The sequence below is a fragment of the Lepidochelys kempii genome, chromosome 18 (genome assembly GCF_965140285.1).
Source record: "Lepidochelys kempii isolate rLepKem1 chromosome 18, rLepKem1.hap1, whole genome shotgun sequence".
Taxonomy (NCBI): Eukaryota; Metazoa; Chordata; order Testudines; family Cheloniidae; genus Lepidochelys; species Lepidochelys kempii.
This window is the reverse complement of record NC_136397.1, coordinates 16226877-16251348: the sequence shown is the minus strand read 5'-3', so window position 1 is coordinate 16251348 and position 24472 is coordinate 16226877. Positions and strand designations below refer to the sequence as shown.

Genomic DNA, 24472 nt, shown 5'->3' with positions numbered 1-24472 from the left:
CCACAGCTCCTTTTCACAAGCCCAGGGGCATGTTAACCCTGGTGCCCTGGCCAGGTTATTGCCTTCTTCCTCCCAGATGTTCTCTACCTACTCCATGGCACAAGGGAGCCACCTTAACCTAGACTGTTTCGGAGAGTCGCCGTGCGCCATTCAAGAGTGTCTGCATCCTGCCCCGGTGGTGGACAAAGGATTCTACATTCTGGATCGCAGTCTGTATGCCAGGGATGGTGCTGGCACCAAATCCTTTTCCTTGGATACCCTGCTTCCAGTCTTGGGAGTCTCTCTCCTTCTCCATCCTCCCCGGCACCCTACAATGCTTTGACAGCGTTTGAGGACTTGTGGTGACCGTTCACAGCCCCCACCCTCTCCAAGCTACAGAATGCAAACGGCTGCCTCCCTTTAAGAATGTCGCTGATGCCAGAGCGTCAGGAAGAGGCTGGTACATGGATGCCCATCTTGCCTTGCCAGGGCTCATGCGTGTCCTTGGCTCAACTCACCGCATGCCCCCTTGCTGATGACTTTGATCCGCCTCTGCTGGTTGCACTGGGCTTTCTCCAGCTCGCACTCGTTGCTGTAGGTGGAATAGTCCGAGCCACACACAGGGGCCACCACCACTGGGCAGGTTGTCTTCTTGCAGACACAGGAGGCCTGGGAGGAGTTGGTGGTGCTCCTCTCGCATATGGCTCCGAATCCGCACAGCATTCCTCGGCACACTGCAGGGGAGAGAGACAGAAAGAGGCCAGGTCAGCCTACACTGCTTATCCAGAGACACAAAATAAGGGGAGCGAAGGTCTAACAGTCACAGCAGCCCGGATTCCTGGGTTCTATACCAGAGTGTAGGAGGGAGTTTATCTAATAGGAACGAGGAAGGACTGAGAGTCCACACTCCTGTGTGCTGTTCCTGACTGCCACAGCCTCACTGTATAAGTTTGAGCAAACTGTGTGCCTCAGTTTCCCCTGAGATGATAATCGCCATCTGCCATACAGAATGCAGGATGGTGTAGTTATTCTCTTTGCGAATCTCTGCTCATTATTTTATCTGTTCAGCACTCCTGGGCTCAGCAAACTGAACACAAAACCCAGGGATAAAGACAGTCCCCAGGAGCTTGCACTCAAGAGACCAAGACAAGACAAGCTGCAGGGGGACATGCAGCAGCCAGCGAGGCGGCTGGAAGAACAAAGCAGTCGCAAGCGTTGTTATTTACACAATGCCCAAAGTGCGCCGGTATGGGCCAGATCCTGCCCTGGTGGGACCGTCGCCACAGACCAGGATGGGAGCAGGATCACGCCGCGATATTCACAATCAGATCCCCTGCCTCGGCACTGCAAGGTTTCCCCTGTGTGGGAGACACCCCCCCCCCCGCCCGCCTTGGGGCCTTTCCCTGCAGATCTGCCTGAGCAGCTTCCTCTCAGCGGCTCCGACAATCTTCCAAGGAGCTGATGCCAAGGGAGGTCTTTCCATGGGCTTTGGATCAGGTCCAAGTTCAGGAACACCCCCTGCCAAACGGGGCCCCAAAGGGAGCGGGCTTTCCACTCTCACAGCTTCTTCCTCACACACGCAGCCGGAGCAGCCCAGACGCTGCACATCCCCATAACGCCAGGGTCCAAGATCGCTCCCACCTCTGCGTCTGGCCCCCCGCTCTCCGCTCGCCCCTCTGTGCTTGCATGACCTGTCTCAGCCGGCCGCAGTTCCCTTCCCACACCCGTGTTGGGCAGCGGGCGAAAGGGCACGGCTGGTCAACGCGCCACTGGGCACATCCATAGGGCTGTCTGGGTTTAGGGCTGATTGTCTCATCCCGCTCCCAGATACCTGCTCCCAAAGGGGCTCCACCATGCTGGCGAGCCGTGCAGGGCTCCAGGGCAGTGAGATGTGGCGGCTGGTGGCGAAGAGGAGCGTGACCTGCCATGTTGGCACCAGCTTAAGTATGGCGAAAGCGGCACACCAAGGTCCCACCCTTCATGGAGACCTCTTGCCTACCACCTGCTCCGCAGAGTCCCCCGGACATGCAGAGGGCAAGTCTCCTGCACTCTCCTTGGGATGCCGGTCTCTGCAAAGGAGCCACGGGCGCCAACTCTCCAATGTGCCAGAGGGGTGCTCGACCCCCGGCTTCGGCCCAGGTCTTGCCCCCACTCCACCCCTTCCTCCACAGCCCCATCCACACCCCACCTCTCCCCACCCCTGCCCTGCCTCCTCCCGCCCCATTCCGCCCCCTCCCCCAAGCACGGAGAAGGGAGCTGATGGGGAGCTGCCAGTGGGTGCTCAGCAACCACGATTTTTTCCCTGTGGGTGCTCCAGTCCCAGAGCACCCACAGAGTTGGCGCCTATGAAAGGTGCCTTGAGAGTCACTTAAGGCAGGTTTTGCCCTAGATAGCGTCACAGGAAAGCAACAGTCATGGCGCCCTCTGCCCTCCATCCCACACAGGGACACCAGCCTCAGAGAGAGCCGGCGGGAGGAGCAGGGGGGTACTGAGTGAAAGCAAACTCAGTCAGCCAGGAGGCAGCCTGGTCTAGAGGAAAGGGACGGAGCGTTCGGAGAGCTGGGTCCCATTCCTGCTCTGCCACTGCTCAGTGGTGTGACCTTGGGCAAATCGCTTCTCTTCCCGGGGCCTCTCTCCCTCTCCCATCTTTTGTCTTGTCTTGTCTGTTTAAACCATAAACTCTTGAGGGGAGAGACTCTCACTTACTCTGTGCACTATGTCACCTACCACAACAGGGCTTGATCTGGACTGGGGCCTCTAGCCCCTGCTGTGATACAAACAATGAGACAACAAGTGGCCATGAGGACAGGGCGGGTGAAATGAACCAGGTCATGGAGAGATTCTTGACCCCACCAAAGGAGGTAGACAGATGAACTGCCCCTGATCCCCATCCCTAAAGTATTCATAATGACCACACCCCTTCTGACAGGATGTCTGGGATCAAGCTTTCCCGAGCCCTCCTCACCAACAGCATTTACTGACACCTGTTCAAACAAGAGAGAAAGGCTATTAAAATAAAAACCTGAGAGCAAAAGAAAAGAAAAATGTCCTCGCCTTGTAACTCTATTCAGTGTGGGGGTAGAAAACACACACACGCAAACACACTATCTTTATACTTTGCAATTTATGCAAATCTACCAGGATCACATGGCTGAGCGCTTTCTAATAGGAGATGCACAAATCTCTTTATCACACACCGTAATCAGAACAGCCAGCACAGACCAGATCGGCACCTGAATTGCTAATGTAACAGGAAAGGTAATTTTTAAGTTGGCAGAGGGAGGGGGACAGGTAGATGCAAACTCAGCCATGTGCAGGTAGGATTTGTGAGCAAAGCACAATCGCAGCGGTGGGACGAGATGAGAGAGCACTCGGACCACTCCCGGAAATGTCACGGACTCGTGCAGAACAATACCCTCCACATACACAGCCATTGTGCACACATATCCAGAGCACACCCTTTCACTGCACATACTATGCACGCATGCTCACACGGAGCACACCCCACATATACCATCGTACTGCACACAAATCCACGGCCTGTACTATCCACCACATATATCTATCGCAGGGGTTCTCACACTTCATTGAACCAGGACCCCCTTCTGACAACAAAAATTACTACACGACCCCAGGATGTGGGACCTAAGTCTAAACCTGCCCGAGTCCCATCGCCCTGGCGGGTGGGCCAAAGCCGAAGCCCAAGGGCTTCAGCCCCAGACAGGGGGCCTGTAACCTGAGCCCAGCCACCCAGGGCTGAAGCCACAATTGGGCTGAAGTCCCGACCCACAGTTTGAGAACAGCTGATCTATCACATACGTGCACACACCCACTACATTTACATTCCAGACACACAGACACACATCCTGCCCACACTTAGGCTCGGCAGAATTCATATTTTTAAAAAATAATTTCAGTGGGTATTTTTAAAGCATTTTAAAGATTTTTATCTATTTAAATTTCCGCACTCATGGGAAATTATGGGGGGGTGGGATGTTGGACAGTGGGGGGCAGAAATAATAAGTTAATGCCAGTAGACACTGAGATTCCAGAGGGTTAAAGCATTGTCACCACTAAAACACAGATCGTTAACATCGCATGTCAAAATAGACAACGTTAATATCCTTATTTCAAACGCCCATAAGTTCTCAAGCAGCATTTTCTTACTTTGCCGAGCTGAAATTCTGATCATTACTGACGGAAACAATTTTTTGTCGGTCTGCGTGTGTACAGCGACATGTACAGATATTTAGCGATAAAAGTCTACACCTTCCAAGCCTACATGTATTACACACACATACCCCCACAGTATAAATGGCTCTCCCGACCCAGACACACTGCACTCGCTACACACGCGTCCACCCCAGACACACACACACGATATACGTTAAATATGGAGACTGACCTACATACTAGAGAGAGAAAAACCATAAAAGGCAAAATAAAAAGCCTGGCAGTGGCTCATTTACACTTCAATTCCCGGCCGCTTGGCTTTGACTGCTTTGAGATGTTGAGCTCATATGCACAACAACAATGCGCCACTAAGAGACTAATATCGTCAAATAAAAAAAGAACTCTCTTTCTCTCCTACCCAATATCTAAAAGCAATTTATCATTTTTATGAAGCTCTGTGGATAGTCTCACTCACTCTTTCCCTTGCTGCTGCTCTCACTCTCTCTCTCTCTTTTTTTTTTTTAAATGCAGATGAGTCTGTTTAGCTCCAAGATTAGAGGGTGCAAGAGACGATAGACAGCGTGTGAATATGAAATGCAGGACAAGTGGGGATTTATCCAGCCCCACCCCCCTCTTCCTCTCGAGCAGGTTCTTTGGAGCAGAAGTGTAACTGTGTAGTGCATAATCAAGCTGCTGCTCAGAAGGGAGAGGGGAGGCAGAGACAGGGCTGACAGAGACCAGACTTCTCGAAAGGCAAAGGGAAGAAGCCGGTGCGCCAGATGGGATGCGGGGATGCAGAGCAAACCTCGAGCAGGTTTCAATTAGCTACCTGCTTGCAGAAGACTGGGCAGAACATGAAGGGTGATGGGGAGCGAGGTGGTCGGCTCTGCTGGCAACGACTGCTGGACCCGTAACATATAGGGGCCCAATCCATCCCCCTGCACTGTCCCACGGACACAGTGGGAGCTGGGCCGTGTGCTATTCTGTTTGGGAGAGGGGTGGAATGTCAGCTAACTCCTCAGGAGAGCTCTGTTTCCCACCACCTGTCACCCCTGTACGGGAGCGCCTGAGTCTGACGTCACCAAGTCAAGCTGAGGGGGAGCGGGATCACACTCAGACACCCTGGTGATGGGCATGGAGTACGAGCCTGGAGCACTGAACGGGGATAACCCTAGGATAAGGTGGACGTAACCCCACACTCCCATAATTTGCAACCACAAAGGGGAAGAAGGGCGCTCATCAGTGAACTTCGAGTCTCCCCATGGCACCTCACTTCGATTCTTCCCTTGGGGTGCTGCCCCCCGTGAGCAGGATATGGTACCTTGGCGATGTACCATACGCATCCTCTGAACCTGACAATTGTAGGCCAGGCCTGTGCTCTGGGATGCTCAGACCCAGGCGAGACACCAGCTGGCAGCTCTGGTGCAGAGGAGTATGGACACGTCATGGTCCAGCATGCCAGCTCAGGGAGGCAGGCTGGAGGGTGGATGGCTCAGCGGACAGGGCACTGGCCTGAGACTCAGGATGCCACTGCTCTATTCTTGATTTTGCCACAGATTCCCTGCATTACCGTGAGCAAGTCACTTGGCCTCTCTGTGCCTCAGTTCCCCCCTCTGCAAAAGGGGTCCAATAGTACTGCCCTCCCTCGCAGGGGTGTGAAGAGGCGCTCAGACATTACAGCAGCAGGGGCCAGAGAAGTACCAAAGACAGAGTGAGGTTCCCAAGGAACGGGGACGGTAGGAGTGGAGTGTGAAAGCACAAACCTGAGAGCAGGCATTTGTGTGGGGGAGACAGGCTGAGAAGACGAAAGCAGCAATGAAAATGGATACAATCTTTTAGGCCTGTCTGCTGCTGGACCCTGGCCTCATGCCCAGGTGAGCGTGACTGGCAGCGGAAGGAACGAGTGGGCATGGCCTTCACACGCGCGCTTGTGTGTGGAGTTCCCCATAAACAGCCTCAAAACTCACCCATTATCATTTCTTCTAACACAAACTCTCCTTGGCTAGGACGCCTACAAAAAACTTCACAACAGTTTGGCTGCCAGTTTGCTGAGATCAGAGCCCCTACCGTTGACCAGTGTCATCTCATTGCCGTTTCCTCCTTCTCCCCCCATCTGCCTGCCTGTCTATCTGCTCTCTGGTTTTATACTTCGACTATTTTTGGTTCTGTGTTTGTACAGCACCTAGCACCCTGGGATCCTGGTCCAGGATTAGGGTTGCTAGTTGCTTCTGCAGTACAAGCAATAAAGCTAATAGCCGGAGAGATCAGGGCAGGACCCAGGGCTGACAATCAGCCACCCACACTGGTCATTCCCCTCACAAGGACAGGGGGCAGGGGGCAGGTCTCTCCATGTAGGATGCACTGGAGCAGAGATTTACAAGTTCTTGCTACATTTGATTCTAGCCTGAAGGCCAAGCCTGGACTGTGGATGGGAGACTACAAACGTGCATCAGGACCACCACCACGCATTCTCCAGCCACCAAAACGCAGCCTGAGCTGAGCCAATGCAAGGCAAGTCTGGTGGTCTCAGCCATGCACATTTCCCTATCTTTCCATGGAAGAAAGGATTTCCTCCCCAAGGGTGAAGGGCAACAAATGGAAGCGGAGGGCAGGAGATGAGAAGTTTGGGTGGATCAATGCCCAACTGCAACATCCACCCTCTAACTCGTCTGGTGTTGGAGACCTCAGTAGGTTTTGCTGAGGAGGGTCTACATAGAAGCACAGAAATGTGTGGCAGAAAGGGACCTCAAGTGGTCAAGTCCATCCCACTGCACTGAGGCAGGATCAAGTAAACTTGGACCATCCCTGACAAGGGTTTGTCCAGCCTGTTCTTAAAAACCACCAATGACGGGGATTCCACAACCTCCCTTGGGAGCCTAGTCCAGCGCTCAAACACCCTTAGAGTTAAAGTTTTTCCAAACATCTAACCTAAATCTCCCTTGCTGCACATTAAGCCCATTACTTCTTGTCCTACCTTCAGTGGACATGGAGAACAATTGATCACCATCCTCCTTATAATAGCTCTTAACATATTCAGAGACTGTTATCAGGTCCCCCCACCCAGTCCTCTTTGCTCAAGACTAAACATGCCCCTTTTTTAACCTTTCCTCATAGGTCAGATTGTATCAACCTTCTCTCATTTTTGATGCTCTCCTCTGGACTCCCTCCAATTCATCCACATCTTTCCCAAAGTGCGGCGCCCAGACTAGGACCCAGGACTCCTGCCTGTCCCCATTCGAGCTGCAGCTCTCCAAAGCTCTGGTGTGTTGCAGTGACACAAACTACAAAGCCTGGGAGAGAAATCCAGCAGCACTGGTGCTGAGAGAAGGACAGGAGGCAGAGGAGAGAGCCTTATTGTGAGCTGCAAATTCCAGCTACACCCTGGACCAGAAACTGACCCTGGTCTGTGGTGAGCTTAGGGGGTGAGCGCACCTCTGACTCCCCCTGGCCAGCTCAGTCAGGGAGCACTGGGGCTCAGGGCAGGAGAGGGGAAAGGGGGGGGGTCACATGCTGGTACCTACTTTTATCTTCCTTTCTCCCCCTCTTAAAGAAACCTCAGAACCACACATGCTCTAGACACCCCTTCATGACAACCTCCTTGATGGATAGAGGAGAGGATGGGCCGGGGCTCCCACTCGGAGCCCATAAAAACCATGCCAAGATCAACCAGAGGGGGTGCTGCAGAGAAACCAGAGGCCCTGCCCAAGCCCTCCCCACTGGGGGCTAAGTAATGGAACCATATCAGAGAGCCATTCTTGCGATTCCTGGAGCATATGCTGTTCTATAGCACTGTACTCACTGCCAGCCATCTGCAGCTGAGGAAGTTACAAACCCGTCTCAAAGGAGCTTGGGTTCTGAATATGACCAAGGCTTCTGGGTGGTGCAAAGTGTCCACACCTGGGCCAGCTCTGCCTCTCCCCCCATTTCAGGTAATCAGATGGGGTGGGGCAGATCTCTAAAGGACTAAAGCAAACTTTGCTTGGCATCTGACAGGGTGCCCCTCCCCCAGGGCTGCCAGTTCTGCATTGCATCTTAGGGGCACCACCCCGAATCTCGCCCCATATCCTGGGATCACTCCGCCACTAGAAGAGGATGGACGGGGCACTTCATCCCTTCCCTCCACCTCCCCTTACGGAAGAGCCCATTACAGATGGCAGCCTGGGGACTAGAGCAGGCAGGTACCCAAACCCCATTTCCCCTCCAAGAAGAGCCCAGCAGGGACAGCCGAAGCCCCTGCAGGCACTTGGAGAGGCAGGGACAGGGCAGCAGGATCCTATAGGCTTTAGGAGCTCATTGCACTTGCAGACTGAGGCCTTCTCCTCAGATCACCCCAACCCAATCCACTGTAGATGAGCCCCATCGCAAGGGGGGATCGTCCAGGCCTCTGTGTTCTGCATCCCACTCTCTGCTTCTCTAGCCATGTCAGGCTGTGACCAAGGCGCCACCGGGCTCCCACTGCCCCCATCTCCCTCTCCGTTATGTCTGGGATGAGGCCTGGTGAATAATTTAGAGCGAGATAGCAGGGCCCGACGGCGTCTGCTCCCCTTGTGCTGCCAGGAGCATGCGAGGACACAGCTGCATTGGGGGGTGGGGGGCGCTGAAAGATGCATGAGGGCAGAGGCACTGAGCCAGCAGTGCACAACTGAACTAGGCTTGTTTCCTCCGCGCTTCCCTTGCCTCGCCAGCCCCCCTCCCCACACAGTGGGGAGAGTCGGACATGGGGAAATCGCCCCTTTGTATCAGCTGAGAACACGCCCCACCCTGCTGATTTAATACCAGAGAGAGACCTCTGCATCAAGGCTTGTGGGGTGACTCTCAAGGCACAGACAGAAATCACCAACCTCAATCACTCCCATCAAACAAAGACCCCGCCCCGATCCCAGTAGCAAGGTTCGGGAAGCGGTGAGCTGGGAGGTGACAGCAGTGCCCCTTTGCCCAGATCCACAGCGGTTTATTCTGGGAACAAAGGGAGATTGTGGCGAGGGGAAGGAATGGCTGAGCAGAGGTTGGGCCCTATGCGTTTAATCCACACCCACCCTACCCCCATCATTCCAATTTAGGACTACCTCCAATCAATAACTGCTGCTCTGTCTGATTTCCCATTACAGCCGTGGGCCCGCGCAGCTGCGCCATTGACAGATGCATGCTCAGAAGGGGGTTGGGGGGAGGTGAGGAGGTGCACTGGGGAGCAGTTCTCCTTCAGCCCCTCCCTGGGGCTGAACAAACGCTCAGATACATCCCTGTCGGCCTATGTGCACCACCAGGAACTGTCGTGCAGGAGAGAGAGGGAGGAAATGCTATATTCTGAGGACAATAATTTCAGACTCCAGCTCGATTATTCAAACACAAGTGATGCTCAGAAACAGACCGGTTCTTGACCTAGGGACCAGGCATGATTTCCATTTAACTTGCTGCTCCTAGCCACATAGGGGAGGGATGGGCTCAGATGAGAGCTCCTCAGAGAATGAACAAAGAATATTTGGACTTTACACAGCCCTTTTCATCAGTATCTCTCAGTGCTCTTCACAAAGGTGGTGCTGCTCTAGAGGATGCCTGTGGAATTTTTACTACTGCTGTCAGGAACAGAGTCACAACCCTCATTTACTGGTCACTATTTTAGGGTGCATTTCCTTTCCGTGTTGGTCTCAGCCTTCAGGCTGAAGTTAGACCAGTCAGTTTCACTTTTGCCTCTAGAGCAGGGGTCGGCAGCCTTTCAGAAGTGGTGTGCCGAGTCTTCATTTATTCACTGTAATTTAAGGTTTCGCGTGCCAGGAATACATTTTAACGTTTTTAGAAGGTCACTTTCTGTAAGCCTATAATATATCTATGATTCTATGATAACTAAACTATTGTTGTATGTAAAGTAAATAAGGTTTTTAAAAATGTTTAAGAAGCTTCATTTAAAATTAAATTAAAATGCAGAGCCCCCCGGACCAGTGGCCAGGACTCGGGCAGCGTGAGTGCCACTGAAAATTAGCTCGCGTGCCGCCTTTGGCCCGCGTGCCATAGGTTGCCTACCCCTGCTCTAGCAGCTTGACTGTCAATTTCACTGTCAAGCACCAGGATGCAAACATTACAGGGAAAATGTTTATTTTTGCTTAAGAAAATGTTGCACTGGAATTTAAAATACTGGAAACATTTCTATTGTTCTTAATGTTTCCTAAAAGGTTTTTATTATTATTATTATTATTTTCAGTTTGATCCTCTTTACAACAGGGCAGATCCCTAGTATTTATGTAGATAAACATTTCTCAATTTTAAAATGATACAAAACAACCCCGATAAAATAATGGAAGGGCATCAAAAAATAAGGAGGCTATTTGGATGAGGCTGCATAAGGATATGAAATTATGGAATCATTCCTTCCACCTGGAGCAAAGTTAAACAATCACACTCTGGGTACATACTGACATTTAAACAAAAGACTAGGGAAGTGTGTTTATTTCGCCAAAGGGACAGCGTCAGCTTAATTTTGACCAAACGCTTCAATTCTGTAAAAAACAAGCTTTCATAACACCTGAGTCCAATAGACACATTTCCACTTTAACAGAAAAAAGAAATCAATCAACCAATAATCCAATGAATGTGGTTGTTTTAGAAGCTGCAGACATTACAGCACTGAGGCTGTATCACTGAGAACCCTCAGTGGGTGGTGTTTTTCTTGGGGTGGGAGCAGCATGTCGAAGATGAGGACTCCTGACCCTGATGTGGAATTTCCTCTCTGTGTATGAAACTGACTTTGCTGGATCTCCACTGAAAGACTAACATATAAATAAAAAACTAACACCCCTTCCCCAATGCTAAACAGTAATGAGCAAATCAGATGTTTACGTTTCTTTCACTTTTAGTAATCTCAGGTATTATTGGTAATGACATGTTTTTTTCCAGCAGATGATTTTAAATTTGATTTTACAAAGCGCCCGTCCGATGTCGTGATGTGGCTAGATTATGCAAGCACAAAGCCCAGAGAGAATAAAAGAAACACCTCTCTTCTCCCATCAGATCTGAGAAACACAAACCAGATTTATTATAACTGGCAAAGACGCTCAGCCATACAAGCGCTGCATAGCATGAAATTCCCACTGAAGTCAGCAGGAGTTTTCCTTTCCAAAAGGGCTCTCTTGTCAGTTGTACTTTAATTTTAGGTATCCTGGCAGAAGTTACCACAGCAGGCAAAAGACTAAAACTTGGAAAGTGAAAAAAAAATTATTTTTTTTTTTAAAAAAAGGAAGAGGCGCGAAGCCCCTATTCAGGAAAACACTTTAGCATGTTTGTAACATTAAGCACGCGTTTCAGTTCCATTTTCTACAGTAAGACTTCAGCATGTGCACAGGTGCTTTGCTGAATCGGGGTATAAAGTACTAACAAGTGTGGTCAGAAATATTCCTGGGATTCCTATCCTAATAAAAAATACAGCAGATTATGTCTGAGTAAACATCAAACAGCAGGAAGATTGCCCATGATGGCAAGAACCTCTTAGCATTTATGCCCACCCATGTTTGGAATGAGTTGAATTCGCAGTTAAAAATACTCAGGCTCATCTTTCCACGTGCTGTGATTATAGGCATCACTTACAGGCCAAGGCTCAGTTGTGCTGGGCACTGTGCCAACATAGAACAAAGAGATGGTCCTTTCCCTCATAATCGAAGTATATGACTATAGACAACAGATGGACACGATGCAGAGACGAGAAAGCAGAACGTAGCGATGAGACAGTCTTAGCATGATAATCTAAAAGAGATGCTGCAGATCAAACAGGAATGAGTTCAGGGAAGTCCTCTGGCCTGAGTTAGACAGGAGGTCAGACTAGATCCCTTCTGGTCTTAGAACCAATGAATTACACACTAGCTACCTAACCACATATGTGAGATAGTTACAGAAACATCACACACAAGAGAGAGACTGGACATCAGGAGACCTGCGTTCTAACCCTGACTCTCAGGCTGCATCTACTTAGCAAAACTACTCCTCCATACTCCCCTAGCACCGGTGGGAGAGACCTGCCCCTGCTTTTTGTGGTGGGTGGGGGTTGAACCTAGCCAAGCTCAACCTGGAAATAAGGGGCTTTAAAAAAACAAAACAAAAACAAAAACAGTGAGGGTAATCAACCAGTGAAACCCTATTTCTAGCGGTGTGGTAAACCCTCCAGAGGCTTCAAGACACCAAGATTGGATGTCTTTCTAAGGGAGATGCTCTAGTTTTACCACAAGGTGGGCTAGATTCAAGGGTTCATAGGATGAAATCTCTGGCCTGCTATGCAGGAGGCGAGACTGGATGACTGCAATGGTCTCTTCGGGCCTTAAGATCTTGGAGGCTGCACTTTCACCTACACATCATGGTTAGACCACATGATGGCCAGAACACCTGAGCAATGTCTAAACTGCAGCTCCCACCATCGCCCCCAAAGCTGGAATTGCACCCATGATGAACTATGGGTCACTGTTCCCCTGCAGGATCCTGAGTGAGTCACAACCAATGGGTGCCTCGGTTTCCCCATCTGTAAAATGAGGATAACATTCCCCATCACTAGGTATCCTCCCATGGATGTTCTGAATCATGGAGCGAGTCTGCTGGCTGGTGCAACAGCAGTGTGTGTTTGCATGGAGAGGATTGCGTCTCAAGACTATCATGGTTCTAGTTAAATCAGTGTGTGCCTAGAACTGCAAAGAACAAGGTTTCAGTGGTGCATTTGTCAGCTCTTAGTGAATGGTAGAAAACCAGAGAGGAGAGCTGACCTTTCCCCAAGCCCCCCGGGTTGCTGAAGGGGAGGGGAAGATGCAAGTAGAGTAGGACTAGCAATACAAACTTCAGCAAGCTGCACAAAGCCAAAAGGGAGGGCTCAAGCTTATAGGAACTATCCCGACTCCCTGTCAAACTGTTCTTGGCTCTGCTGGAGCAGAGGGGAAAAAAACATGCACATGATGGAGGTGGGGGGGGGGGACAGACGTCAGTGGGATTGATTTGTACCAATTCATTTGCTGCTACAGTTAGAACTGCCATCATTACAATGGTGAGTGAGTCGGTCTGAGCTCTCCGTTGCTTCCCCTGGTGAGCCAGTGCTTGCTAAAGGGAGGAAGGTTTAAGTGAAGGGGAAGGAGGTGGGGAATGGAAGGCTAAAGCTGCCGGGATTTGTAGCCTCCTTCGAGCTAGGCCATGCCAGGCTCGGGCGCTCCCCCCGGTATGGTGCGAGGGAACGTCAATGGGGGTTTTCATTCTCTGAGCTAGGGGGACTGGGCGAACCAGGGTGATCCGGCCTTTCCTAGGAACAGCCAGAGCTGGGAAAGGTCTCGGCCCTTCTCTGCCTGGTGGAGTGGGGAGAAGGGTCACAGCTTTCATCCTTTAACAGGAGTCTGTCTCTGCAGCACCAGATCAGCAACAGCTGGAGTGGTGGCTGCCTGCTCCCCCTCCCCCACCATCCCTCCCACCAGGACAAGCAGATGGAGGAATGAACTCTGATGGCCTCATGACACAACAGCCTGCCCACCGGACCTTGCGGGGGGGGGGGTGTGGAGGGGGGGGGCTCACAGCCCGCAGCATTTGCAGAAGGCTCCTGAGGATGGCCCCTCTGGAAGGAAGTAGCGTCACGTACACAGGTCGGTTACAGCCAGCGAGCTACAAAAGTGACGTATGGAAACACGCCCCCCTCGTCCCCAAAGGCGCCGGGGAACACGAGCAAATCAGCAACAATGAGGCCAATGGGAGCCCAGAAAATGGAACCAACTCCCCCCAGGAAAGGCAGGGCTCCAGGATTGTCCACAAGGACATCAAACAAGGGGGTTGCGGGAGGGGAAATGGCTGGATGGGCAAAGAAACAGGTGATGGAGGAATGGGAAGGAGAGAGGTGCCGGCTCCATCATTCCAGACCAATATGGGTCTCATCTACAGGAGAGAGCTATAGTGGTGACCGAAACTGGGTTTCAAATGGATATAGCTAACCCAGTGCAAAATGCTGTGTGGACCCTCTGATTTTGGTCTAGGAGTGGCGTGGAGTCAAGCTGAAATAAACCACTCACGCTGAAATAAGGGCACTCACACAGCCTTCTGCGCCTGGCACAACCTATCCTGGGTTTTAATTCGGCCCAGGGTACTTTCCCTCATAGCCCTAGGTCAGCACTGCTAAGTGAGTGGGTCACTTTTATCATCATTAAAGCAACCAACCTCTCCTTACTCGGGTTCTGAGGGGCACAAGCGAACCGCGGTCTGCAGATGGCTGGACCTCCACCTCCTCGCTTCCAACGCCCAGGCTCTCCCCTGCAAAGAGTGCCCCAGATAACAGCTGAAAACAAGCAGGCAGAGGCCTCTACCCTGCAGGGACCGAACCCACCAGGGGAACACTTACAAATAGCTCTTCCTCCTGTAGCGTTGCTCTTCTATAGAAACGACTGCTGGTGTTGGCACAGGGATGCTGGGTGCTCACCCACGGCCGGAGAGATGTCCACGGGGCACTGTCTAAAACCGCTGGAGGATTCAGGCTCCACCAATCAGAGAACTAGATCGGTGGCACGAGGTTGGTGGGAGGCGTTGAAAAGGCCCCAGCCCGGCGGTACCAGCAGCGCTGTGAAGGGCATGCTTTGCTGTTGCCTGTAACTGGGCTTTGGAGAATTAAACTCCCTGCTTCTGGTAAAGCACGGGCAGCAGCTGAGCAAGATGCCCCTCTCACGCCACCCTGTCCTCTTGGCCTCAGCTGGAAGGACTCTCTCTCTAAGGGAGAGTAGCAGGGCCCTCCCCAGGCCACTCAATCTGGACTGCAGCAGGAGTAACCTGAGCAGTGGCACATGGCCCCATATGTGGGGGTTCTAACAGCACCCCGTCCTGGGCCACGCCAACAACGTCCCACTCCTACTACAGTCCCTTCTTACCCTGTCCCACACACTTAAATAATTAACTCAGGGCCCCCCGGGCCGGCAGTTACAGACACCCTCATCCTGATTCTCCCTCTGCCTTCCATCCACCGCTAGAGCCAGCCGCCCTGATCCCTAGCCTCTCTGCCAACCACTCCCCCAACCTCAAATATGCTACAGGGTTTACCAAGAAATCTGCCTGGGACCGGGCACGAACGGCTGAGTACAGACCCTTCTCCCAAAACCCTGGGGCTGGCCCTGCACCCAATCCTTGGCCTCTCTGGAGGCTATTGGCACTGGAAGCCAGAGTGTCCAGCATTCAGAGCAGGCAGCTGGGAGAGAGAATATGGTGTGTGATTAGAATGGGGTTAGGAGGAGAAACGGGGGACCAAGGGGAGTCAGAAGGCCTGACTTCTGTTCCCAGCTATGCCACTGATTTGCTGTGGGGCTCTGTGCCTCAGTTTCCCCTTTTATAAAATGGGGATGATAATAATTGCTACCCATTGAAGACCCCTGGCTGAAAGTCTCCATATGAGCATTAAGGACTAATACCAGCCTAGCGTTGTCAAGTGCATTGAGAGCCCAAGGCAACAGGCTCGGTATAATAAGCTGAAGTGTTTTTATTATTGCTTATGTTTATTGTTATCAAGCCAGAGAAGGATTTGGGGATTTAAATGCTTAAATTGCTCCTTTTTCTTGCACTGAAAAAGAAAATCTGCTCAGACTCCTCACTGATTGCTCATTACACGCACACGCACGTGGCAGGCTCCCTCTCGCTTTGCTTGCACTACGGCCTTGCAGATCCTGCTGGCTGTACCCAAACTGCACTTGGTGTGATATTAACATGAAGAGCCTGCTGGGAGTGTGGGGGTAGACACAAGCATGCTTCACGCCATTTCACGGGGACCAGAACAACCTTGGCCTCCTGCTCCTGGATGTTAATCTTGCGAGGAAAGTCGGGGACAGGTGCTACACAGGGGGGGGGAGGGGGGAGAGGAATGTCGAGACCCAGAGAGAAGGGAATCCTGACAATTCCACCTTCTCCCCCGCTGAAGGCAGAATGTGCATTTGGCAGCCTGGATCAGCTCCAGATCACAGAGGCGCTTGTCCCCTCTCCGAACAGGCCCGAACAGGCGGAGAAAACAATCAGAAAAGCTCAGTAGGAAACTTGATTAAAACTCATGGGTGGGAAATAGGAGGTGGGATTTACCTACATTCGTGGTTTAAAATGTCTCCGATTACAGGAACTGGAGGGGTGGGGGTGGTAGAAATTAAAAAAAAAAAAAACCCACAGACATGCTGCTGCTGTCAGGATAAACTGCAGGCTAGAATTCCACCAGGAAGGAACATGCCCTGGGGAAAGAAAGAGGTCATCCCAGTCGAGTGACAAACACACCAGTAGCAGACCAAGGGGTAGTTCAGGGTATTCAACATCTGCAGGGGGCTGCTGGGAACTCAGCTGAGACCTTCACCAATGTCACATGCTACCAAACAGCTGGCAGATGCCAAGCACAGTTGCCCAGTATGTCTTTGTGCTTGAGAGGAGCAAAGCTTCCCCTCCCTCCAGAAGTTATTCACACTCCATGCACCCATCTCACTTTGACACACTGGCTAAAGCACGTGAGCGCTGCCTATCGTGGGGCTTGGCTAGAGTGAGAAAATGCCCCACCTGCACTGACTCACATGATCTTAAGTACAATTTTCCCCTTAGTGTAGGCAAGGACTGCCAAGGTTAGAAATGTGGTACGTCTTGTCTACACAGGGACACTCAGGAAAATTAATCTGAATGATCTGAAGGTGTGAATTTAAAATGGATTCGTTAAATTGCATCAAGCCCCTGTGTAGACAGTTAGAGAGGCCTTAATTCAGTTTAGCTTCATTCATTTCCAAAGTGAATGAAGCCGAACTGAATTCACACAGGGATTTAATGCAGTTTAACTAATCCATTAAAAAAATTAATTCAGATTAATTTTTCAGAGTGTCCTCCTGTAGACAAGCACTTCAAATGACCACGGTGACCCTTTAGCTGTCCACGAGCAGCTAGCATATCTTTAAACAGGATTTATTCCTAGATATGTGAGGTGCCATGTGTAACAACACAGAATGAATTTTCTAACATGATGCATTTTCCTCACTACAGCATGGCCTCTCCATTTGTCCACCTAGACCAGAGTTTACACAAGAGTAATCCACTGGTGTGTGTTACAGGCACCCCTCCTCAAGTCTGTTACAGCGGCGGCTTGGCAAACACTGGCTCATCAGCTCAAGCTTCAGCAACTCCTGCATTAATGGCACATTGCCTTTATAGCAATGTGTCGAAACCTGCTCTTGCCGCGTTGCAGTATGGGACCTGGGAAGGGATAGGTGAATATCCTGAAAGCAAATTGAGCCAACATTTGGGAAATCCAGGATGGGTGTAGGAGTCAGTGCTTCATTGCAGCAAGTTATCGTTTCTCTGATTCATTCAAAGTCCCTAGTCTTGAATGTACTACAGAAGGGCGCTCGCAAAAATGGCATCTTTGAAACAGATCTAATCATTTAACTGGCCAACTTCCCCTTGAATGGAACATTTTTGGGCACAGAGATTATGCCTCTATGAATGTTTCATTGAACTCTCATTGCATCACATCCACTGCTGTCCAACAATGCAGTGCTGGAGGGGCCCAACCCAACCCCCTCAGAAGTCAAAAAGAATCTTTCCACTGGCTTCAAAGGGACCAGGCCACTGTCCATAAAAGCCGTGTTGTTATCACAAGAAATTGTAAAATCATAGCACACAAATACACAGAGCTGAACTCAATGAACATTAAGAGGGTAGGCACGAAGGTAAGTGTTTGAAGGGGTATGTATGACAAGGAGAGAAAGGAAGTGTTCAGGGTAATACCAGGAGACAGAATTAGCAGGAAGGAATAGGATGAAATTAAGCAGTGGAAAATTTAGGCTGAATATTAAGGAAAGCTTGGTTTTAGCTGACTGTTAGACTGAAAACTATCCTCTGGGAAGCTCCATTGGTCAAGTCATTTAAATTCAGACAGGACAAGGCCCTTGGGAATACACATAAGGGAACAATCCTAGATTGGTCACGATGCAGGGGCAGGGGAGAAGGGAAATAGCTGAGATGGTCTAATGGGTCTTTTCCATCTCTAATGGGTATTGCTGGCCACCCAGCTAAGAGGGGTATCTTTGCGTCTCTTTGCGAAGCATCCCCGCTTTACAATAGATTACTTAGAGCATGAGTTCAGAGAGTTTAAATTGAGGATTTTCTTCCTGCAATAAGACTTAGATCCATATTTCAAGGAACATGGGCACTGTCCCAGTGGATCAGATCAGTGATTCATGCAGGCCCTTATCCTATCTCTGACAGGGACCAGCACTATAAAGAGACAATTAAGCAGCAATCTAACCATGGTAGAGGTTTCTTCCTGAACCTTGAACAGTTATCAATGAGCTTTTTCAGTCCTCTTCTGGATACCCCCTGGCCCCACCTCCTTAGAAGGCATTGCCAGGCACATGTGAGGGATAAAACCTCCTTCCTTCCTCATGCCCCATGGCACCTGGTTCTGGAGCAGACCCTGAGCCATCTTCACTGAGACGGGGGCCTGGGGTGTCACCATCGAATATGTAAAGAAATGACCGGTGCTAAATGGGGCAGGGTGGAAGGTATCTGCTCTTGTGCCTCCTTTGCGAGGAAAGCAAAAAAGGGAAAACAAAGTCCCCGGAGCGGGAGGGCAGGCGATGGGGAAGGAGCCGCACTGTGTGTGTGTGTGTGAGGACGGGAAAGGCCAGCATGAATTCTGCATGAGACTGAGGTGTATGTTGCCATGGAGACCAGTTAGGCCGGAGCTCCAGCTGAGACTCATCTGTGCACATTTGCTCCTCCACTTGGGCCCACCCTCCCTGCCATCAATATTAATTACATCAGCAGTGGATTGTTTGGTGAGGGAGAAGGAATCTGCCACTTTCACACCATCAGGAGAACAGCTGGAAGCCACCCTATGTAAACACGCTAAGCCAGGCACCTAGATGTGTAGGTAACACACAGATTCCTGCTCTCCTGTGTGCACATGGCTGGAACCACAAGGCTCGAACCACAAGGCTCATCTGCTCCAGAGAGCGGGGCTCAGATTTCAACTTGGTCACCTGGGCAGTGAGCCGTGGAGGGCTCGTGGTGAACATCCCCAATGCTATGCCCTTTGGCACTGGCCCTCTCTGCTCAAGGGCCCCAGTACTGGAGTAACAGTCGGACTTGTGAGAAGATGAAGATGACTGAAATCTAAGTCATTTACATGTATTATATGCTGGACTTGTGGGAAGTCATACAGTGATTTGTGTGAACTGATATGAACAGCCTGGTGAGTAGAGACATGGGTTCTATTCCTGGTTCTGCTACTGCCCAAGGTCACCCAGAAGGACAAGTCCTTTCCTTCTCTGTGCCTCAGTTTCCCCATCTGTAAAACAGGCATAACGATACTGGACGCCTTTTGTAAAGTGCTTTGAGACCCGCTAGTGAAAAGCGCTATATATGAGGTAGGTACTATTATACACATATGTTCCATCCCTCGCTGCATGTAATAGTCACACGACATTCTATGTATGTGACACACATATGCCCATTCCTCCTTGCTTAGAGCTTGATCTGCACTGGCAGAGTGACACAGAGCAAGTCTGCACTGTGCCTGCCACCTCCCAATCCTTTGCTGCAGGAATCTGCCCAGCTCAGCTCATCTCCATGCTCCCTAGCCAGAAGAGCTGGCATCGGTTCTGGTGATCCTAGCACAGGGCAGGGAGTGATCAAGTCTTCCTTAGGCAGAGATGGTGGGAGCAGATGAAAGAGAGGGGTGACAAGAGTAATTAACAGTGGGACATGAATACACAAACGCCTGCAATAGAGGCAATGACAGAAGGAGCAAGGTTATCGCATTGGCACGTGCCACACCCCTCCACTGCACTGGGAGGCCCAAAGACAACGTGAGCTAACGTGGTCCAAGCCTTGCCCACGCTGGAGTGGGCTCCTTGTACTCCATCTATCTCCATAGTCCCTCTTTGCCCTTAGTGCTTCACTAGCTTTCGCATACAACCCCACTGAAATGGAACCGGAGGGTAGCAAATAACCTACTGCACAACAGGGGGAAGAGGGGAAAACACTGGCTAGTGATGCCGCTGCAAACCCTGGCTGTTACAAAGAGCCCCACAGAAGCCTTAGTAAATAGATGGAGCAGGCAGGACCCCCCACTTTAAGGTCATGTCTGAAAGACCCACCAAGTAATGGGCAATGTGCCTGTCTGCATGGGAAGGATGCAGGACTCAGACCCAGCTGCTAGGATCTTAACTCCTACTACCAGAAGGCCTGGGGATTTCAAACCCTTATATTTAATCCACTAAATTAACCCCTTCAAGAACCTGATCACAAGAGCAGCTCAGGACAGGAGCCCAGGGGATCCCTGGGAAACCATGCACTTCCTCCCTTCCAGGCAGCCTGGTAATTCACCACTCTTTATATAGTGGTAAACGAGTACACAAACACACACACCCGGCAACCAACGGGGCACAATTGCCGTGCTCCCACCAATTACAGCCCCAGCTTGCCATTGCCCTGCTGCTGCAGAAGCGCTTTATGTGCACAAGATGCCACTTTTGTAATGGACGCTAAAAACAGAAGCCCGGCCCATTCAGCGCTCCAGCTTTGAACATGTTTCAAACCAGTCCAGTCCCTCCCTGCTGCAACCGGCATTGTCCTGCCACCTGTGTCCACACTAAGCAGCAGGAGGAGGAGTGGAAGGAAAGGCGGGTTACACATGTTTCACTAATCAAGCAGGCACTGTGGGGGGGGGGGGAGAGAGTTTATCCGGGGGGCAGAAGTAAAGCTGAAGCCATCGACAGGCAGGCAGCAGAATGGTGGCAAGCTGCAGTGCGTGCTGGAGCCATGGGGTAGAGCAAAGCTTGGGGTGGGCAGGGCTTAAACTTCATGTTCTCGTTATTCGAAACATCAAAGTCACTCTTGCAAATCAAACACCGACCTGGAGTCTCTCTCATTAATTTGTCACAAGTCCCATGGTGAGAACAGCTCTGAGCAGGCTGGCTGAATCATCCACAGAATTAATCAGCCGTTTCAGGGATGGATGCAGGTCAGAGGTGCATTCCACCCTGGGTTTGGCATCAAGGCCTCTCTCTCTAACAAGCTCCAGGCCATCACCCTCACTAGAAATAAACATGGTCACGAACAGAATCTGCCCCGAAGAAACATTCAGCCGTGAAACCAGAAGAAACAGCTCGACACGCGAAGGATACAGTCAAATGGAAAGGAAAGTAGTGTATATAGCAAGCTGGAGAGAGGAGGACAAGAAAGAAATTAAGAGTCATTTTAACCTGTTCTCTGCTATTGAATCCACACTTTGCAAAATTAGCCAGAGAGAGGATTCTGGACAGAAGGCAAGAAGACTGACACTGACCTCCTTTGTAAAGGGATCGGGATTGACAGATGGAAGGTGCTACGTGTGCGCTACGTATTACTAGTGAATGTTCCAGACTCAAAACTGGTCTTCAATTCTGCGGTCTGACAAACCCACCAGACCAAAGCTGAACCCTGCCTCTCACTAGCCTTGCCCAGACTGCATGGCATCAGCGCTCAGCCTTTGGCAAGCCCCCCCCACAGGGTACAGTAGGGGTAGCCTTCGGCTTTGGGCCAGATCCTTCCACATTGGCATTTTTGGTGACTCAGGTTTCTTTGTCTGCTGCTCATATTAAATATTAAACATGGCAATGGCACCTTAAGGCTACACTGACCGGAGCGGAGGTGCCGGCCCTAATTACCCATGATCGCACTCAAATATGCATCGGCCCGACCGATAGCAATGGCTGCTGTGAGCTGGATCCACCATCAAAGTTCTGCTTGCAATCCATAATGTACTGAGGGCTTCGCCATGAACATTACAGACAGAAGAGGCTCGCTCGGGGGGAAAGGGGAGAGCCCAACAGGCGTGGAATAGGCAGAAGCCTTGCCCAGTCTTTCGTGATTAGTACCAGTTTAGGGCTCGGTCCTGTCTAAGAAACAAGAGACTTTCGGGCAGACACAGAAGACGAGGTGATGTGCAGAGCCAGAAGGGAGTAGCTCTGCCTCATTGAAGAGCTCCAGCACTCTGGCTCTGCTGGTGCCTGGCTGCCCGCAAAGCTCTGCCGATACCCTGCAACCTCTGACCTACAGCCTTCTTCTGCTCCTCTACAGGGAGGCTACCAGTTTCACTGGGTAAGGCGGCTAGGGGCTCTCAACCGTGACCCACTGCAGGTCCAATGCCAGTTCCTCAGTGGGGGCGTGTATTTAATGCACTAGTTCACTGCAGCAGCCTGCCCCAAAGCAAAGGGAAATCTTTAGTCTGGCAAGGGGCACTCAGGAAACCTACAGTCCGACGGGGTGACAGCTGTGCACCACAGAGCCTCCTCTTCCTGGCCAGCATTTGACCTGTCACAAAAACGACGAGTCGCTCACTGTGTCATGGAGATCAGAGATGGTTCTGGAGTGTCTGTGGGAACACCGCGGTCACTGCTGGTGAACGGCAAGGGGTGGGGGGAGAATGGCCTGAGGGAAAAAGTGGCTCTGGAGGGGCCAGAGAGACAAGCCTGGGGCGGAGGGACTGGAATCAGTGACTGAAGTGCCAGGTCCAGACTCTGGCACCCTGCAGGCTGTTTTCTCAATCCAATGGTGAGAGCCAAACTGTCTCGAGTCGGCAGCAACTGCTCACAGGACATGGCGTGCAGCCGTGCCCCCTACTGGGGAGGCCAAGGGCCAGCTGGAGGCAGGGGGGCCTGCCGGATGGGGAATTGGAGTCAGGAGAACTAGGTTCAATTCCTGCCTCCACCAGCGACCTGGTGGGTGACTTCGGCAAGTCACTTCCCCTATCCACACCTCTGCTTTCCCTCCCTCGCTGTGTCCGGCTCATCTGTTGGACCTTGAGCTCTTTAGGGCAGGGACTGTCTCTCTCTATGCATCTGTACAGCGCCTAGCGCAATAGGGCCCTGCTCTCAGCACAGGTAAAGTTTTCCCATGCACCTCCCCATTGGCCCGTCCCCTCCATGCCGGGAGAAGCATCATTCCTCCCAGGCACCAACCCTCTTCCCTCAGCTTCAGACCTCTCCACTCCTCCCACCACCACGCTCCACTCCTCCCACTGCTCCCCCACTCGAGCCTCATTTGTACGGGGGCCTGTCCAGATTCAGTGCAGCAGGGTCGGCTTCTGAACTGCGTTCGGCATGTGCCACCGGCACCTGCAGCGCTGTAAAGGGGTGATGAATGCTGTTAGGATCTGTACAGCTGTTTCCAGCAGAGAGGCCAATATGGTTGTTCTTATGCAGGAAGACCAGTGGCTGGACTTGTTGCTCCCTCGAAGACCCTGGGATGCTGAAATCTGTAATGAAGGCCCAGACTCAAATCATACACGTGTAATTTACAAGAGCTTTGGGGAAGTAGCCACGGGTCCTACACTGAATCACACGGCTACAGGATGAAGTAGACTGTCCCACTTGGTCATCAGAGTCAGGTACAAAGCTGCAAGGAAGCTTATTCAGAACCCATAGAGTCTCCTTAGCCTCCACAGGATAAAAGCCAGTGCCAGGCACAAAATTAAGCCAGCAGGAAAACCTCACATAAAAACCAAGCCAAGTTCGTTCCAGGGCTGAGCTGATGGTTTGTCGTAACACAACAGGTCAGCCCTATAAGGAATTGAGAGGAGGATTCCAGCATGCTCCCTGCTCAGCAGAGGCTAGGAGCACACATGGGGGAGAGAGCACCCAATTTCTCTGATGATAGCTTTCTGGACACAATTCCCCATGACTATGTGGCCAGCAGGACAACCAGCCAGATGGTGGAGCTGGGATGAGGGGAGGGTTTCGAAGGAGGGGTGGGTGGCTGCGTTGATACTGCCCGAGTGAGGTTCCAGGATCAGACAAGACAAGGCAATACAAGCTTGACAGTTCTCCCATCTTCCCCTTTTCCCTGGATAGTTAAACCTTGCAACATGAAAGTGCATAAATTGATCCTCAAGAGAAAGCTAAAACTTCACTGCAAATGGAGAGGGGAAAAAAATACTCTCAAGAGATCAAAAGTGGTGTCTAATAACCACCGCTACTTTCCAAAAGCTGAGCAGTAAGATGAGCTATGTTTAGCATCTATTCTCTCTCCAGAGCAACCCTGAACCAGTGCGAACTGGCTGAGCTGAAGCGTGCTCTGCCACGGCAGAGCTCCTGGGGTGCACAGCAGAGCCAACATCCCAGAACAAGTAACGGGCACGTTCCCATTCCAGGAAGAAGCAAGGAGCCCCGAGTGTCTGCTGCTGACAGAGCGTGCCCTGCCTGCCTGTGGCAGGGGGCCAGCCACGTTCTAGGCGCCTCGGATCTTCACCCGCAGTGGGTCCACACCAGGAAAGCCACAAGCAGAGATAATGGAAAGTTATCCAAGTAACAAGCAGCTTTGCCAGTCCTGAACAGGA

General features: G+C 51.3%; 1 protein-coding gene across 7 annotated transcripts in view; it reads right to left on the bottom strand.

Moving 5' to 3' along the window:
- Nucleotides 1–24472, bottom strand: part of AGRN (agrin) — a 223530-nt gene that overhangs the window by 73311 nt on the left and 125747 nt on the right. For all 7 annotated transcript variants that reach the window (XM_078849301.1, XM_078849297.1, XM_078849299.1 and 4 more), the window contains one exon: nucleotides 498–713. In XM_078849301.1, coding sequence (XP_078705427.1) covers nucleotides 498–713 — 216 coding nt within the window. The remainder of the gene's footprint in view (nucleotides 1–497; nucleotides 714–24472) is intronic.